This window comes from Crinia signifera, chromosome 3, assembly GCF_055691185.1.
Source record: "Crinia signifera chromosome 3, ASM5569118v1, whole genome shotgun sequence".
Lineage (NCBI taxonomy): Eukaryota > Metazoa > Chordata > Amphibia > Anura > Myobatrachidae > Crinia > Crinia signifera.
Window position 1 is genome coordinate 266,474,743 of NC_139219.1, and position 17,285 is coordinate 266,492,027.

A 17,285-nucleotide genomic window follows, 5' to 3' on the forward strand; every position below is an offset into this window, starting at 1 on the left:
ATCTAATGAAAAACAGTGAACATAGCGCTTGATTCAGAACTGATCGCATGACTGCTAATTTGCAGCGGCCAGCAATCAGGTACTGTATATGCTGCCCCCACCGGAACAAAATCCTGCCTTGCGAATTGATGTGCATGGCATGAGAATACATAGAAGGAATGCAAATAGTCTCAAATCAATTTACAGCCCGCTCACATCTAAAGATTTTCCCATTGTGTGCGGACTCTGAGTAGCCCTGGACTTACTATGTGGCTGCGGTGGAAACTGGCTAATCGTGGCCAGAGCTACCGTCACACACCCTCCCCTTAAACGCCTTGGCACGCCCATTAAATGGGCGGTTTCCTGTCAATCACCTTGCGAACGGTTAATGATCAAAAAAGCCGACATTCATTGCAGGACTGCGTTCCACATTTCGGGCCAGACGAATGCGCAGTATATTGATAATCGGCCACTGTACAAATTCCCACAGCAGCACTCAGGACTAAATCAAGCCCATAGTGTACATCATGAACTTGATGCAGGGTTGGTACAGCCATTTAGGGCGCACTACATAGGTTACCCTATGTGGGTAACGATATTATGGTACACAATAGCTACTCTTCATACATCACCTTTAAAGTATATAAAGTGTTGATCAAAAATATGCTAATCAATACTATTATATATGTAATGAAAATAATTGTATTAGGGGACAAAAATGCACCCATGCAGTCAACCCTTAGCAGCCAGAACAGTGACAATTGACTGCATAAAGTATATATAAGATGTCAGATGGTCTTCATTCATGAGGTTTGGCTGCCACCTGCTGGATAATCTGTGTAGTGCAATAAGTAAAGATTGTACTATTTTGTTAGTTACCTGGTACCCTTTTATAACAACAGTCAGAGGCGAAATTACCATTGTTGCAGCAGGTGCAGTGCTTCTGGACCCCTTAGGACTAAGAGGCCTATTGCTGCTCCTGTCACGTTTCCCTTTGCCTGTCACCCTCTGCCTCTCCCTGTCTCCCACTGCATATTGTCAACTTGGGTTGCAGTGGAGGAGTGGAGGAGGGGGGCTAAAAGTTCCACCATTGACAACAGTAGTAGGTTTTGGAAAAGGATGTTCTACCCTGTGAGCTTAAATTGGCACTCAAATCTTTATCAACATCCGGCGCAATACAGAATTTTAAAATTTAATTTAATGGATTTACCTGGGCATGTTTTAACAAAACACCAAGATACATGGAAATAAACATATCTTCCTTAATAAATAACACAAATTATAAACTCATGAAAGAAATGTTTAATTCATTCAGTACAAAGTTCTATAAATAATGAAAGTATAGCACTACATTCTGGGCTACATTCTCTAACATCTTCTTATTAGATCATCATTTATCGTCTCCACTGGTTGTAAGATCTAGAATCTTTATGAAATCTGTTCCATTTAGGGTTTTCAAATTCCATCTGAAGATTGCTCAAAGTACATTAAATCCTGAAAACAAAATATAAATTTTAGACATTGGTATTTATTCCAGAATAGAGTACCATAACCTGCTGACATTATTATATTTATTTGATAAAAACTGTAACGCAAAATGTTAATTGGGCAGGTTCATGCGCGCTTTAAGACCCAGTTATGCAGAAATGTCTGATGTGCTAGGTGGATCTAGTCTTACGTCACAGTACAAGCATTTGTGGAGAAATACGGCTGAGGAGCAGCAAAGGCTGATGGGAGGAGATGTGTCCACAGACTTTCCCCTTTCACATCGCTAAGCAGGGTCGGAACAGGGATCGTGGTCTGACCCGGGTCCGCGCTTTCAAACTAACCCTTCTTATAACCCGAGTTGGTCAAACCAGGTAAAAAGCTGTGATGCTTTTACACCACACCTCGAACCAGGTTCATACATCACCAACCCGATCTGTAATGTGAAAGAGGTAATAGAGAGTATTTACTGTAAATCTGTACACAGTTTATGGGTCACTGTTGAAAAAGATTTTTAATTGGGGACCAAGATTGTTAAAATCAGATAAAGGGGTATATAGCGTTTATGTTAATGGTATTTATACCCATGTGGAGGGCAAACAGTCAATTTCCAGTCCTTAAAAATACTTACAATTTTATCTAGTTTGTTTGAGTTGTGGCCTATAATTTGGATGCAACATATTTTGCTCCTGACTTTTGCATATTGGCATAGCATCACATTACAACTTGCACTCCGACATATACAGTACAATACATATCTTCACACACCAAATTGACACTTGATTAAATAATTCAATCAATAGGCTTAAACTACTGTAACAGTATTGCTGTCAGAATGAATTGAAGGTGAAAACAGAAATGTTTTATTTACTGGAAGGTGCTCTAAAGTTCTATGTGTTTGGACATTGGTGTGGTGGTAACACGTTATATTGGAGGTTTAATGTGTTGTTCCTTTTAGTTTTCCGATTAAACCCTTCTGTCTTGTACAGTCATTGTATATGTAACATGCCCTTTGTAAGTGCGCACTATGGGACTGGTGTACTAAGCCTTGGAAAGTGATAAAGTGGAGAGAGATAAACTACAAACCAATCAGCTTCTATCTTTCACTTTTCAAACAAAGGGCTAGATTCTCTAAGCTTCAAAAGTGATAGAATGGAGAGTGATAAACAGCCAGCCAATCAGCTCCTACCTGCCATGTCACAGACTGTGCTTGAAAAATGTCAGGCAGGAGCTGATTGGCTGGCTGTTTATCACTCTCTATTTTATCACTTTTGAAGCTTAGAGAATCTGTCCCAAAGCCATTAATCTGGCAGCTGATTAGCTGGGAAATTATATCTGTCCACTTTATCTCCATGTAAAGCTTAGTAAATGGACCCCTAAATCTCTCCCCAATTTTTCAATCTCCAAAGCTAAAGGTGCGATTCTTGCTCATGGCCAATGTTGACAATATAAAATTTTACTGTGCTAAATTTGACTATCTTCCCTTACAATTTGGACTAATTGCTTTTTGGCCTAAAGCTAAAAACACTCTACACATAGACATAGTCAAAATTCTCTCGCATACACGGTCAATAGGGGTGTACACACAGTGCGATTTGGGCAGGCGATTTTTAATAGATAGTCAAAATCGCCTTGAAGGTTAGCCAGAATCGCTCCGTGTGTACACAGCTTTAGTACATATGTCCTCATGTAATATATAAAGCCTTCATTTTTTACTCTTCATAATAATATATTGTAAGCTAAAAATATTAATAGCCTGTGCAGGCAAGGCAGTTGTCACTAAGCCGCCGCACACAGTGTATTTGGCCGCGGCTGGCGATGGCAAGATGTAGTTAGCCATATATATCTCCGATGGCTAACTACCTCTTGTTTTTGACTTAGTTGCCGAAATCCCCATGTCTGGAGCCCGAGTGTACACAGCTTATCCCTACTTGCGATACCAACCTCCCAGGGTCTCGTATCGGTATCGCATGCAGCATTAGCACTGTGCAATTTAGGCCAACTTACTCAGCTTTAGTACATATATCCTCAGGTAATAGATTATGCTTTCATTTTTACTCCACACAATAATATGTCGTAAGAAAAAAATAATAATTAAAATAAAGCAGCCAACTTTTTCTACACAATGATCTCATAGCTTAAAATACTAAAATATTAAGCTAAATCTCATGTTTATCGTTTTATAAAAGTTTGTTTTGTGTTACTTCATACAAATGCATCACCTTGTACATCTGTGCTTAAAATACTTTACTTTTTATGTTTTAAAGCTTGTACGCAGCTATGCTGTACACAACACATCTTGTCAAGTTTTTGTTTGTAAATTTGCAAAACCAATAACATTGATTGAACCACATTGCTCTTGCCTTCCTTTGTATGCGTATATATTGTGCAATGATCGCCATCTTGTGGTCAAGAAATAGATTTAATACCATAGACTTGAGTTGCATGACCCAGGTCCTTCCTGTATCAACCCTGCAAGCTGGGCTTTTTTTGGGGGGGACCCTTTCATACCGAGCTGTGAGCTAGGCTAACCTGGCAATATAACCAGAGTTAAGTAGTGGTGTGAAAGGGCTATAAAAGTTTTCCATGGATGATGTAGGGCAACACATATTAATGAGAGTGTTAAATGTAAAATATTATAGTATGCTCATTGGTCACTCTTGCTAGGCGATAGATTGTTATTCATGTACTAGTAGCACAGCAGCAGCATAGAATTCTTTGACATTGTATTTACACAGGGTCACTTCTAGAGGCGGACAAGCCGTGCGACTAAAAGGGGGCAGCACAGCTGACTGCAGGAGGAGGAGCTGTGCCATTGAGCTACTTGCTGTAGGACTCTGCTGTCATCGGCTCCCGCAGCCCTCCTCCACTCTCTTCACCCCAGACTGTCACCTCTGACCACAGGTATGTTGTAAATCAGAGCCTGATTTTTTATTATGTCCGCAGATTGCCCAATTCTGGGCTGGCGCTGATGTCATGTAATGTCAGTCACCCACCCCCAGCAGACATAGCCACACCTGCATATGCAGGGGAACACCCAGTCACAGATGCACAGACTCAAGGAAGGCCACAACTGCATCCAATAGAATAAGGCCTTATGAGGAGGGGTCCTGCCCCCTTTGGCAGATCCCACCCCCATTAGGACTGCTTCCGTAAATTTCCCAGGCTGGTTTTTCCTCCCAATCTGCTCCTGCAAAAATACTGAATAATAATATTATTTTCTGTACTTACTATGAGGAAGCAGGTGCCAATTAAAGCAGCTTTCAGCTTTACATCAAGGTCTAAAGGGAATTCTATTCCAAAATTATCGGCATTGGTGAAAACGTCATTTACAAATCCTGACCAGTATTTGGAAATCTTTCCAATTATTGATTTTTCATTTAGTGTTTTCACCTGCAGAGTGTGATAGAAAAGGTGTACAGTTATTCAGTAGCATTCTGATTCTTTTAATAGCAAACAGATACAAAAATGCAGAAGTGTCCTTACTATAAACTGTAATAAAAGCATTTACAATAATAGAAATGTAATACCAAAATAAATAACAGCAAATGGAAAAACCCAACAGTTCCAGGCAGTGGATACTCATCAGCCAGGATCACTGTGGATTTTGGCTGCTCTTTATTGAATTTGAATAAGGTGCATAAAAATAGTTTTTTCTTAACAAATTCCATTATAATTGATTGATTTTTTAACAAAATTGTATATACCTTTTTAGTTTATTATGTGTTGTCTATATACGTATATCACTCAATAAATTTAAGCCAGGTCAATTAATGACGCATAGCAATTAATGAAATCCCATATTGAGACCACTTAGCACTGAGGTGATACACCTTTCGAGCGTATTCTGGTTGACTCACAAAGCTGCGAAATTCGCAGCTTTGCGTGTCATTTAAAAACCACCCGCACGAACGCCCATCCCAGCTCACACACCGAATAGCATATACACCTACAGTTTTCGCAGCCTTGTGTGCAGGGACAAATCATTGGATGGTCGCCAACCATTGCATAATTTTGCAAGCGCTCACAGATCTAAGACTCCTCTATGGTGTCTTAGATCTGCGGGCTCTCTGTACGGGAAGCGGGTGGGCAGTATTTACGTGGCACATTTACATGGGAATGCCCAGCGTTTTCATGGGGACGTCCTGGACAAAAGATTTTAGCTTAACGTACATTTTCCAAATACTTATTTTAAAGATCTGGGGCGAAATGTAATGGGTGGCGGTTTTTTTTTTGCGTTTTTTTCCGCAAAATATGCGGTTTTCGGGCATTTCCTGAAAATCGCATATTTTATAGGGTGCGATTTGCAGCAAAAAATCGCACTTTTTGCCACGAAATCGCACATATTGAAGTGGTGATTTTTAGTCACACTTCAATTCGCATCCAGATGTTTTCCCATTGGAAAGCATCTAACTCGCAACTTGTAATAGGGTGCGATTTTTGGTAAAGTTTACCATGGTTCTGTCAAACTCGCCAGCCAGAACCTGGTCTGGCTGGCGAGTTTGACAGAACCATCATCGTGATCTGTGCATGGTTCTGTCCAAAAAAAGGGTTAAAAATAAAAAATGGCAAAAAAAACGGCGTGGGGTCCCCCCTCCTGAGCATAACCAGCCCCGGGCTCAAAGAGCCAGTCCTGGTTTCATAAAATCACAGAAACAAGCAAGTCGGGGTTCTGTGGATTTTATAAAACCAGCACCAGGCTCAAGGGACTGTCCTGGTTCCCAAAATACGGGGGACAAAATGACTAGGGGTCCCCCGTATTTCAAGAACCAGCACCGGGCCCAACCTGCCAGCAGGGTAATGCCACAGCCGGGGGGAAACTTTTTATACAAGTCCCCCCGGCCAAAGCATTAACCCTACCGACCGCTCAGCATGGGCAGGGGTCCTGGGGAAGTGGGGACCCCCCCCCCAAAGAAGGGCTGTCCTCGATGCCCCTGGGCGGTGGGCATCGAGCTGATGATTGTGTAAAAAATAGAGAAAAACTATTGTATACTGCTGTGGAACTATGAGTCCCAGCAAGCCTGCACCAGATGCAGGGACTTGGAGAACCACAAGTCCCAGCATGTGGGGCAATAAAGGGCCCACTGGGACTTGTAGGGCCCACTGGGTGCAACGCAAAGAAAGTTCTGCAATAGTAAATGGGAACAATGCGTGTGGATGAGGGACGTAGATCTTGTGTGGAGGCATGAAGAGGCATGATTTTTATTGTAATGACCACCAGCTATATCAGGGATGGGCAACACCGGCCCTCCAGATGTTGATGGACTGCACATCCCAGCATGCCTTGCATCAGTTTCAGCATGGCCACATAGCAAAACTAATGCAAAGCATCCTGGGATGTTTAGTTCATTAACATCTGGAGGGCCGGTGTTGCCCAGCCCTGAGCTATATGCTCATTTCACACAAAAAATCATGCCTTGAATTGCATCTAAAGGTGAGTGCCCTCTTCAGCTCTTTTATTGGATTTAAGTGTTTACAATACAGAGAGGAATCCCAGCCCATGCTAGTGGAGAATATGAGCAGCACCTCTGAGGGAATCCCCTGCTAGATAGGATTCAGAATTTTTAGAGATGAAGAGAGGTAAGTTCAGAGGGCGCTAAAATCTATCAGAAAATCATTTCACAATGCATTTATGAAAACATATTTCATATAAAAATTGGGGTTGTCAATGTAGTAGGTCGAGTGGATACCACTGTTGATGAGTTAGGCTGAAGTATGCAGGATTAGTTTTGGGGTGGAGCTTAGAGTTAGAGGATCTGGCCACCAAATTAAATCAAATTAATTAAATAATAAAACAAAAATTAGCTTAAATTATTTTCAAATAAATTCAGCTAACAATTTCTGCCAAACCTATGTCTCCGAGTCTTTATTTCTGGTCCTGAGTGTTTTATTTATTAACTTATCATGCTACACATGCCAGGGGTCACACATCTGCCGTTAGAATGTTTAGTACATATGGTGATGAACCAAATAGATGAATTGTAACAGCAACAGGATGGAAAGGGTCTTTTTTTCTGCTTTACCATGGCAATGCCTCCATGCACAAAGGTCAAGTTTAGGACAGGAGAACTTGACAGGTCTTCAAAGAACCCTGACTACAACCCGATAAAACAGCTTTGCAATTAATTGAAAAACAGATGGTAAAATAAGCCTAATCGTCAAACATCAGTGCCTGACATGACTAATTATCTGATGTATTAATTGTAATTTTGACCCACCCGACTGCCGATGTAACAATGTTCTAATAAACTGACGCTGAGTTAATAATCTCTTTTATGATTGCGAAGAATGGTATGATGTAAAGGCAATGCTAGAAAACCATGGAAGCAGTTATGGTGTCATAATGATTCCAACTCCATATTAATACGAATATAATTTTAGAATGAAATATGAAACACATATTTCAGAAAATGAAAACATGTAATAAAGGAAGTAATTTTAGATATATAAAATAGGGTATGTAGTCTAAACCCTCGTTTCTTTCTTTATAATTCCCGATTCCTCTTATCCTTACACCAGTGGTTCCCAAATGGTGTGCCTAGGCACCCTGGAGTGCCCTGGAACACTTGCAGGGGTGCCTTGGATTGGTGGCCTAACACTATTGTGTGTGTGTGGCATGGAAATATCTATTATAAAGTGGCAGAGAGACAGTACATGGCCAGTGCAATATGTAGCATTCACCTTCACGTTTTGTGACTTGTACAAACCTTTAAATAGAGCTGTCCCTATCTTTTTTTTAATCTATATTTGTTATTTTCAATGAATGTTCAATGCATACAGTAGGTCAGAAATGGTTTTGATGCTTACTCACATTACATGCTTACAGCTCCCTACCTCTCTTCACTGATCTCTATCCACACACTGGAACAACCTCCCGCCACCCATCAGGCTATCTGATTCTCTTACCTCCTTCAAGCGTTCCCTCAAAATCCACTTTTTTTGACTAGCCTATCCCTCCTCCTAACCTCTTTTGATCCTCCTATCCTGCCTCCGTTCCCCTCCGTTCCTACTTATCCTATTGTATTTCGTTCGTCCACCCACCTATTTTTAGTATGTTAACTCTTATGAGCAGGGCCCTCCTTCCTCACGTACTCACCCTACCTCATTACCTCACCTGTGCTCCTGTCCTGTTCTTCCCTTCCTCTACTTCATCTTCAGTCTCCTTGACAATTTTGACACCTACTTCTGAACTGATGCTGATTTTAGTTCTACCAGCTATACCCCTATTTATACTGTATCTTTCAACACACCCTGTACGTTACCTTGTAATTTGTTTTTTTTTTGTTGTTTGCTATGTACGGCGCTGCGGACACTTTGCGGCGCCTTATAAATAAACGTACTACTACTACTCACATTCCTGTCTATTGGAAATGCTTTTCTCATTGTTCCCTGCTAGTCCTGTCACACTAGCCTGCTCTAATGCAGCACATTGCAGCCCTCACTCTTGTTTTCCTGTCGCTGGATACTGGAACCTTCACATTGGTAACACATTACTGCCAGCTCCGAATTCATCATAACGTAATCTGAGAGAAAGGGAATTTTTAATGCGTTTTTTAGTCAAATCTTCAAAGCTCAAAGCAGACGTCTTTGCCTCGTAGGCTGTTTTTAGTCTTAGATTTACTTCACTGCACCTGCAATGCATGCTGGTTTTGGTGCCAACAGAAAGAATTTCAGAAACAAAGATCCACGTGAGTCAGTCATGATGATAATTAGATGCAAAGCCAGTAGCTAGTGAGATTTACCAAGGACTCAACGTAACATGTTATTGCTGCTTGTCAATAACTGGCAAATGCAATAGAGTACAGGATTTATAGCCAGAGGATACAACTGATAGATGGTTGAATATGTTTATTATATATAAACATTTAAGGTTATTGAAAAACAGGAGAAATTTGTGCCATGTTGTATTGAAGGTAGGACAGATTTAAAAATGTGCAGAGAGATTTACATTTGGGAAGGGGTGTTTGTTAATGCTTAATTCTGAATTTCGTTATCAAGTAATTGCCATACTGTACTTGTCAACTTTTTCACAGTAAAATGACTGCCCATACTTTCCCAAAGAGGAGCAGTAGCTAGGCACTTCTGGGGGCGGGGCCAGTCATTCAAAGCATCACGGAGAGGAGCAGCAGCTAGGCACTTCTGGGGGCGGGGCCAGGCATTCACAGCATCACGGAGAGGAGCAGCAGCTAGGCACTTCTGGGGGCGGGGCCAGGCATTCACAGCATCACGGAGAGGAGCAGCGGCTAGGCACTTCTGGGGGCGGGGTCAGGCATTCACAGCATCACCAGAAATCTCACAAATCACGGGTCATCAGGGAAGGGAATGGGCTAAATAGTGAGGATTTAAATCATTTTTGCCGTCTCCTCCATACGGACCTATGATTTTCAACATTTTCTCCCTATGCTGCCCCCTAAACATGGAAGTGGGTGGGATGCGGGAGAAGTGCCCACTATTCTAGTGGGTGCAAGGGACTATCCAAAAAATCATAAGTCTTCTGTGACTTCCATGAGCGTAGGTAATACTGCCCAGTATGCAAAAATCTAAATGCATTTTCACCCCTTTGCTCAAAAAATAGTTTGTTCCAGGTTCGAATTGCTCATAGTTGTCAGGTCTTCAGAAATTGAGCAGCCCGGGACTGACAAAATAGGCAAGGCCCCCCTTCCCTTTCTTGAACACCTGGAATGCCTTGTGAGATCTCAAGTGTCCTCAGCACTGGCTGCACTACTCCACCTCTACATTGCATCAAGGGAAATGTGAACTTTGTTTATGACAAATTATACTTTATAAGGTCATCCAAGGGTTTATTAGGAATGACTTTTCTATTAAAGAACTAACTTCTATTTTCCCATTGGATGATAAATAGTTGTTTTTTTATACAGGTAAACGCTATGTCCAATGGTAACCATTGGTTTTGGTTTAGAACCGAACCGATGTTTAATCTGATTGGTTGGCACTTTTATCTCTCTCAATTTATCAGTTTTTAAGATTTAATAAATCTTCCCCTACAGTATATGTCATTTGTTTGTGCAATGCATTAATTTCCCATATAGGGACCTATTGGTGTACAGTTTGTATTTTCTCTATGTGTGTACTCTGCTTTTCCATTTTTCTCTGTGTGTGTGGTGTGTGTGCACTGGCATGTGTTAAGGAATTGTGAATTTAAGCTGATATGAATGACAACTACATGCACAACGCTATGTAAAATGGTGGCACTATACAGGTTGAGTATCCCGTATCCGAGTATCCGTTATCCGAATTATTCCGAAAACCATACATTCCAGAAAGTGAAAAAAAATATTTTTTTTTGCTAAAAACTCACTGGGGACATTTGTAACAGCCCTACTGAGGACATGATATGTAACTGGCACTATATATGTGCAAGACAATGATTGCTTGGCATTCAAATTCAATATCTGAGATAGTACACAAATTTTGTTTCATGTTTGGAAACCTTGTTTTTTGAACAAATACAATATATTTGTGTGTATTTTATGTGGTAATAAAATATATTTGTGTGTATTTTATGTGTTTATACAGCATACATGCAAGATACTTCAAAATACATAATTGAAATATTAAAATATTCCGAAATACGGAATAATCCGTTATCCAAAATTCTCCTGGTCCCGAGCATTTTGGATACGGGATACTCAACCTGTATTATCTATATAAAATTATTGATATGGTCAGAAACCAATTAACCTACCAGTATTTAAGAGTAGGACACACAAAGGAAACATAAAAGTATTTGGAGAAATCAAATACTTAATATTATTATTATTATTATTATATTTATCATCACCGGTATTAAAATCACCATCAACAACAACTTGACATAGTCTTTGGATCGTCAATAGGAAGGCATGCCTATATAATAACTGAGTGGTTATTATGGTCACAACTTCCAATCTTACAGTTATACTGTAGTTGATTCCTGTGGAACATTTATGTTGAGTGGATATGTCCCTTAAGGCTTTACGCCTGTTGCACTGTAATCTTAAAACACCACTAAACCTATTACAAATGCTGGAATTGGGTGGTCACATTATATGTGCTGTTTAATATTTGCCAGAGAACCACGTACACACTGAGCTAGCATAGTGTGTACCGGCTGTAAGGAGGATGACAGCAGCTAAAGCTGGGGACACAGTTACCAGATCAACATTAAACCCCATACACACTAGACAATTCGCTCAATGAGTTAACAATATCGTTCAGTGATGTACATGCACTGGATGACTATAGTTAAAATTGAGCTACTGTACATGTGCAGAAGACAGAGAACATCTTTAATGCTATTGAGCGTACACACGAATGAGAAATATAATTTATAAGATTGCTTTGCTTAGTGTTGTATGGGACTTTAGTGATGTCTTCTGTCAATCGGCAAAGAAAGAATTGCATCCAGAACATGCTTCCACAACAATATGTATATCTTCTCTGTAGTGTACTCCTGGGGCTAGGGGTAGACTAATGGTCTTCTAAGACTACAATAAATGCTGTTTGCTTTACAACAAAGAATACATTAAAAAGATATAATGATTGTTAATAGATGAATTTTAAAAAGGAATCTTCTGTGAATTTTACTAGTCAAAGATGTTGGTACGGTACTGTACCTATTGGAATTGCTTTTCAATTATTACAGCGGTGAGATGACCTCTGCAGTACAGGGTTGCTCTCTACAGACAGGAGACATAAATTATTTGCTTTAGGCTACAATCAGGGTCCATAATAGGGATTCTGTCCAATAATATGGCAGCATAGAATCAAACGCAATAGTGCACATTTTACATCCCCATTATCTCGTTCAGGTATTATAGCAGTCATCCATAAACCAGTTTATACTCCTTGGTTCAAATGAAGGAATACAAGGTAACGATTAGTATAATACTAATATTATCTCTATGGTGTGTGCAGTCTTCGGAGCATATTGCAATCTAGTCACTGAACTTTATTGTTGATAATAAAACATTTGATTGTATGGCAAGTGGTTATTAACAGGATATGATGGAAAGGCTAACTTGTAGAGACAGAGAGCATTTAGGTGTACGAATATTCATTGGACATTTCAGTCAAAATTGTCTATAAAATGTGCGGATTGTGCGGCCTTGTATTATGTTCTCCAGAAAAAAAGGATTTTCACAATTGTAATTGCGTAGTTACATATTGGTTAGGATGTTTGAGCGCTAGGTAGGGGTGTGGATCATTTGGTCTACAACAACTGGGTCGACAAGCATTGGGTCGACATGGGTCTAGGTCAACATGGATCTATGTTGACATGAGTTTAGGTCGACAGGTCATTAGGTCAACACACACATTAGGTCAACATGGGCAAGGTCGACAGTCAAAACGTAGACATGGGGTTTTTCACAGTTTTTTTACCCGAATGTTGACACAGTTTGAAGTGCACTGCATCCCCTCGCATCGCTCACTGCGCTCACCATGTTTTGGGCACACTATTTTATTCTCCCACCATGCCCTAGTGTATAGTAGGGCATGAAATACCGCCTGTCGGCCCATGTCGGCTCAGAAAACCCCATGTCGGCCTTTTGACTGTCGATTTTGCACATGTCGACCTAATGCTTGTGTCGACCAAGTAGTGTCGACCCAATGCTTGTCGACCTAGTAGTTGTAGACCAAATGACCGTATCCCCTAGGTAGCATTGTTTTTTTGCAATACTGATGCTAAATAAGACCCAAGAGAATGTCAATAATCATTATTTCCATAACACATGATCACAAATAACTCATCCTACTGCCTACCATCCAAGCATAAACCATACCTCCCAACATTGGAATATCTCTCGGTGGGACCCCCATGTGCAGCAGCTCCTGGAAAGGATATATAAAACTTTATACTTGCTGCTTATTATAATTGTTATGAATAATTTCCATACCGTTAGCTCTCTCTATATAACGTTTAAAAACATTGAAATGTACTTTACCATCTGATCAAAATATCTGATCTTTGATCTCGTTCTCTTTAATGTTCTCTAGTTAGATTGGGATTCTCTATATAGGCTTTATACTTTGGTCGAATTACGCATTATATCTCTTTCTGTCATTGTAGTGCATACATATGTCCGATGTTCATTTGATGCTTCCATCGTGTGGTCAGATTTTGGAACGCATGTGCGCTCCAAGTGTGGGAAGAGATAGTTTGAATGATCGGAGATCCCGTTCACGTGGCTGTTCACGTCAAGTAATGACGCTGTAAATGACTAGTGCACACGGAGGATAGCGCTGTCATATGACGCGACCCTCTGTGTCTCCCACGTGACAACTCATCCTTCAAAGCCGCTATATACTTCCGGGGTATAGGCGGAAGTAATTGTGCCCCACTGTATTTGGAACGCATTATGCGTTCCACAGTCACGCTTATTATATATGTCGTGTTTATATACACTTCTACGCTCCCCTATGTCCTTCACAATATTTATGCTGCTGATTACGCTATACAACCATCTGGAAACACCTATAATTATCCCCTTATATGATGAATATTCCTCTATATAGTGTGTTAGTATTCCGATCACGTGACCTTCTCAAGTCACGTGACCGGAGTTGATTGTTAATAAAAGTCTCTTTTCTGTATACAATTTTGAATGTACACTAAATTACTAATATTAATTGATATGATATATGTCTGCCTACCTACTTTTTATATTGATTTTCTGCTTATTTTGTGAGTTTGAACTGTCAAATTGCATCTCACAGGTGCACTAACTTACTCATTAAGGAAGGTATATATACCTGAACCAGGTACACAGTCCCCCACACCTTTGATAAAGCTGCAGGACGCAGTGAAATGCGTTAGGTGAATTTCCCCCCCTCCTTGCCTCAGGACATTGCTGTGAAATCTACTCCATTGTGGACATCTATTTACTATCTCTCATCTGGACATCATACAAAGGCGGACACCGTGCTCCAAGACACCGCTGGTAACAACATCTAAACCAGTGAGGTCATCTTCTTGGGCACGGAAGCCATATCGTATTCATTGCTGGAACTGTACTGGTCATATCGCCACAGTAACATCCCTCCGGTGTTTGAGATACTCACCATCTGTCTCACACCCCACAATAGAGGACTGATTCCATCCTGCGATCCCTGACTCCTCCAGCGGCATATCAAGCAGCCGCATACATCGTGAGGATTCTCCAGCTACAATACCACTTCTCAAAAAGGATCCAGAACTTCTTGCTGGTAAAGTGCACTTACCTGCTCTCCACAATTAAGTGATCACACTATTTTTTCACCTCATAAATGTCCACTGAGGCGGGATATCTTTTTTATACTTGAATTCATTAATTCCAATTTACTTTTATTCCCCACCTTTCCCATTTTATTAAGTTGTATTTGTTATTGTTTTATTCATACGAATGTATAATTGTATTTATATGCATTTTTAAACAGTAAAATTTATACCTTTCATACGCAATTTGGTATATTCATTGACATAAGCGCTGCCTTAACTCGCCTTGTGTGAGTATTTTTTCCTTTTCTACCAGTGGGGAGTGACTACCCTCACACCCAGGCAGCTGCTTATATTGAAGGATCAGCTCATTGTCAAAGCGCCTGATTATTCCCAGTGAATTTTCCTTCAGCTCCTGGAAAGAGGCATTTCTTTGCAGCAATGCTTCTTTCACAAGGCCACGCCCTGGCAACTGTAAGGCTGGAGGGCAAACACAAGTCAGTGGCCCTGACTTTTCTGAACAACAAAAGACATTAAAACCAGTGGCGGTTTTGAGACTGCACTGGCTTCACTGTAACTGGCAGTGATTTCCTTTTGGAAGTCCGACCTGCCAGTCACCAAGGCAGTCCCATTGGGAGGTGTTCCCTCCTATCAGGACGCCTTTCTGTGGGCTGCTGTGCAAAATTGGCAATTGCGCATGCGCAGTACCTATATCGGTACTGTGCACGGGCTGGTCCCGGTGCCTGTCATTTGTATTGTACAGGTGCCGGGACCAAGATTCCTTCTATGGGCTGTTGCTGAAGCAGCCCATAGAAGCTGGCCACATGCGCAGTACAGATGTTTGTCACGGCGAATGTCATCATAACACAAGCGCCGGGGACCAGGAGGAGAGCGGGTCTGTGCAGCGGCAGTGACGGCTGCGACAGGGGGAAGGGGGTCCCTGCATCATGGTACCCCTGCAGAGGCTGCAGCCAGAGGCAGCTCCCCTCCCCCAAGAAGGTACGAGTCACCACTGATTAAAACACACGTGCATGGAGCAGCCAATACTTTCCAAATGTCACATGAGGAAGTCTAAAAAAAAAAAAATGTCAGGCTCCGATCCGATACACACATACACATAGGGCCTTATTCTAGTCCACTCTTTCTGACAAATTCCTTCTTAGATGGACAAAACCATGTGCACTGCAGGGGGGCAGGTGTAAAATGTGCAGAGAGAATTAGATTTGGGTGAGTTATTTTGTTTCTGTGCAGGGTAAATACTGACTGCTTTATTTTTACACTGTAATATAGATCTCACTTTGAAGAAAAACCCCACCCAAATCTAATTCTCTCTGCACAAGTAATATCTGCCCCCCTGCAGTGCACATGGTTTTGTCCATCTAAGAAGGATTTTGTCAAAAAGAGTGAACTAGTATAAGGCCCATACAGAGGTCGAAGGGGAGTGTATGGAAAACTGAAGGCCGGAGATGTGGCCACTCAAGGTGTGTGTGGCCTGTAGTGTTTATTACACATTATGCCACATGGAATGGAAAGAGTCAAAATTCATATTATGCCACATAGAATAATCCCAAATTACATGAAATGAGCCAAAAATTCACGTTATGCCAGACGTAATAAGCCAAAAATACACATTATTCACGTTATGAGCAGAAAAAAAAAATAGCATGGAATGAATCAAAATTCATGCTATGCTACACGGATTGACCCAGAATTCACATTGTGCCACAAGTGTTGATCCAAAATTCACTTTATACCACACAGATTTAGAAAAAATTTACATTCTGCAATACGGATTGAGCCAAAATTCACATTATGCCACATGAATTGAGCCGATATTCCGGGACAGAGAGAGGGAGGGTCAGCAGATACAGAGACAGTGGGGAAGCAGGGACAGTGACGCATTATAACAGGATGTTTACTTTTCAAGCCTACCAGGGGTCCAGCAATGGTGTCTAGCGCTGCCATTGCACAATTTTTAATAGAATTTTTTTTTAATAAAAACACTTACGAAGTTTTAAATACTACTTACTGGTATGCCATCCTTAAACCAGTGGAGTGACTTAAACAAGTAGCTTACCCTTCATGCTGTCCGCTCTGCTCTGTCCATGACTTCCTAAATTTTCCTTGCAGCAGACTCATGCATTCTGATTGGTGGAAAGCTCCAGCCATCCATCAATCAGTGCAGCAGAACGGAAACTTCTTTACATGTCCTCCGTCACTCCTGCTGACTTCCAGTGAGTGATATGCCTATGCGCAGCAGCACAACTGTATCACACACTGCATTGTTGGTATGAAGGGACCTACAGGGCTTCCATAGTCCTGTAGGATAACAAGGGAAGAGCGGTGAACAAGTGATTGCAGCTGCTTTTTGATTGTGGACCACCGGCAGCAGCCGTGGTCACCTGATCATCGCTCTTCCCTTGTTATCCTACTGGGCTATGGAAGCCCTGTAGGTTCCTTCATACCAACAAAGGAGTGTGTGATACAGTCGTGCTGCTGTGCATAGCCACATGAAACACTAGACCAACAGGGCACTGAACTGTTTAAGGAGCTAGCCAGAGACTCTCAGTGACAGAGCAGCCCGGGGGACACCCTGCCACCTGACCCAGCCTGCCACTGGCCGGGC

The 17,285-nt window shown here is 41.2% G+C and overlaps 1 protein-coding gene across 1 annotated transcript in view; it reads right to left on the reverse strand.

Moving 5' to 3' along the window:
* Positions 1-1,329: 1,329 nt before the first annotated feature.
* LOC146062719 (phospholipid scramblase family member 5-like) overlaps positions 1,330-17,285 on the reverse strand; it is a 71,192-nt gene continuing 55,236 nt past the window's right edge. Inside the window, exons 6-7 of the mRNA XM_083174767.1 lie at positions 4,696-4,857; positions 1,330-1,473 (exon numbers count right to left, since the gene is read on the reverse strand). Of these exons, the coding sequence (XP_083030893.1) occupies positions 1,435-1,473; positions 4,696-4,857 (201 nt within the window). The 3' untranslated portion in view covers positions 1,330-1,434. The remainder of the gene's footprint in view (positions 1,474-4,695; positions 4,858-17,285) is intronic.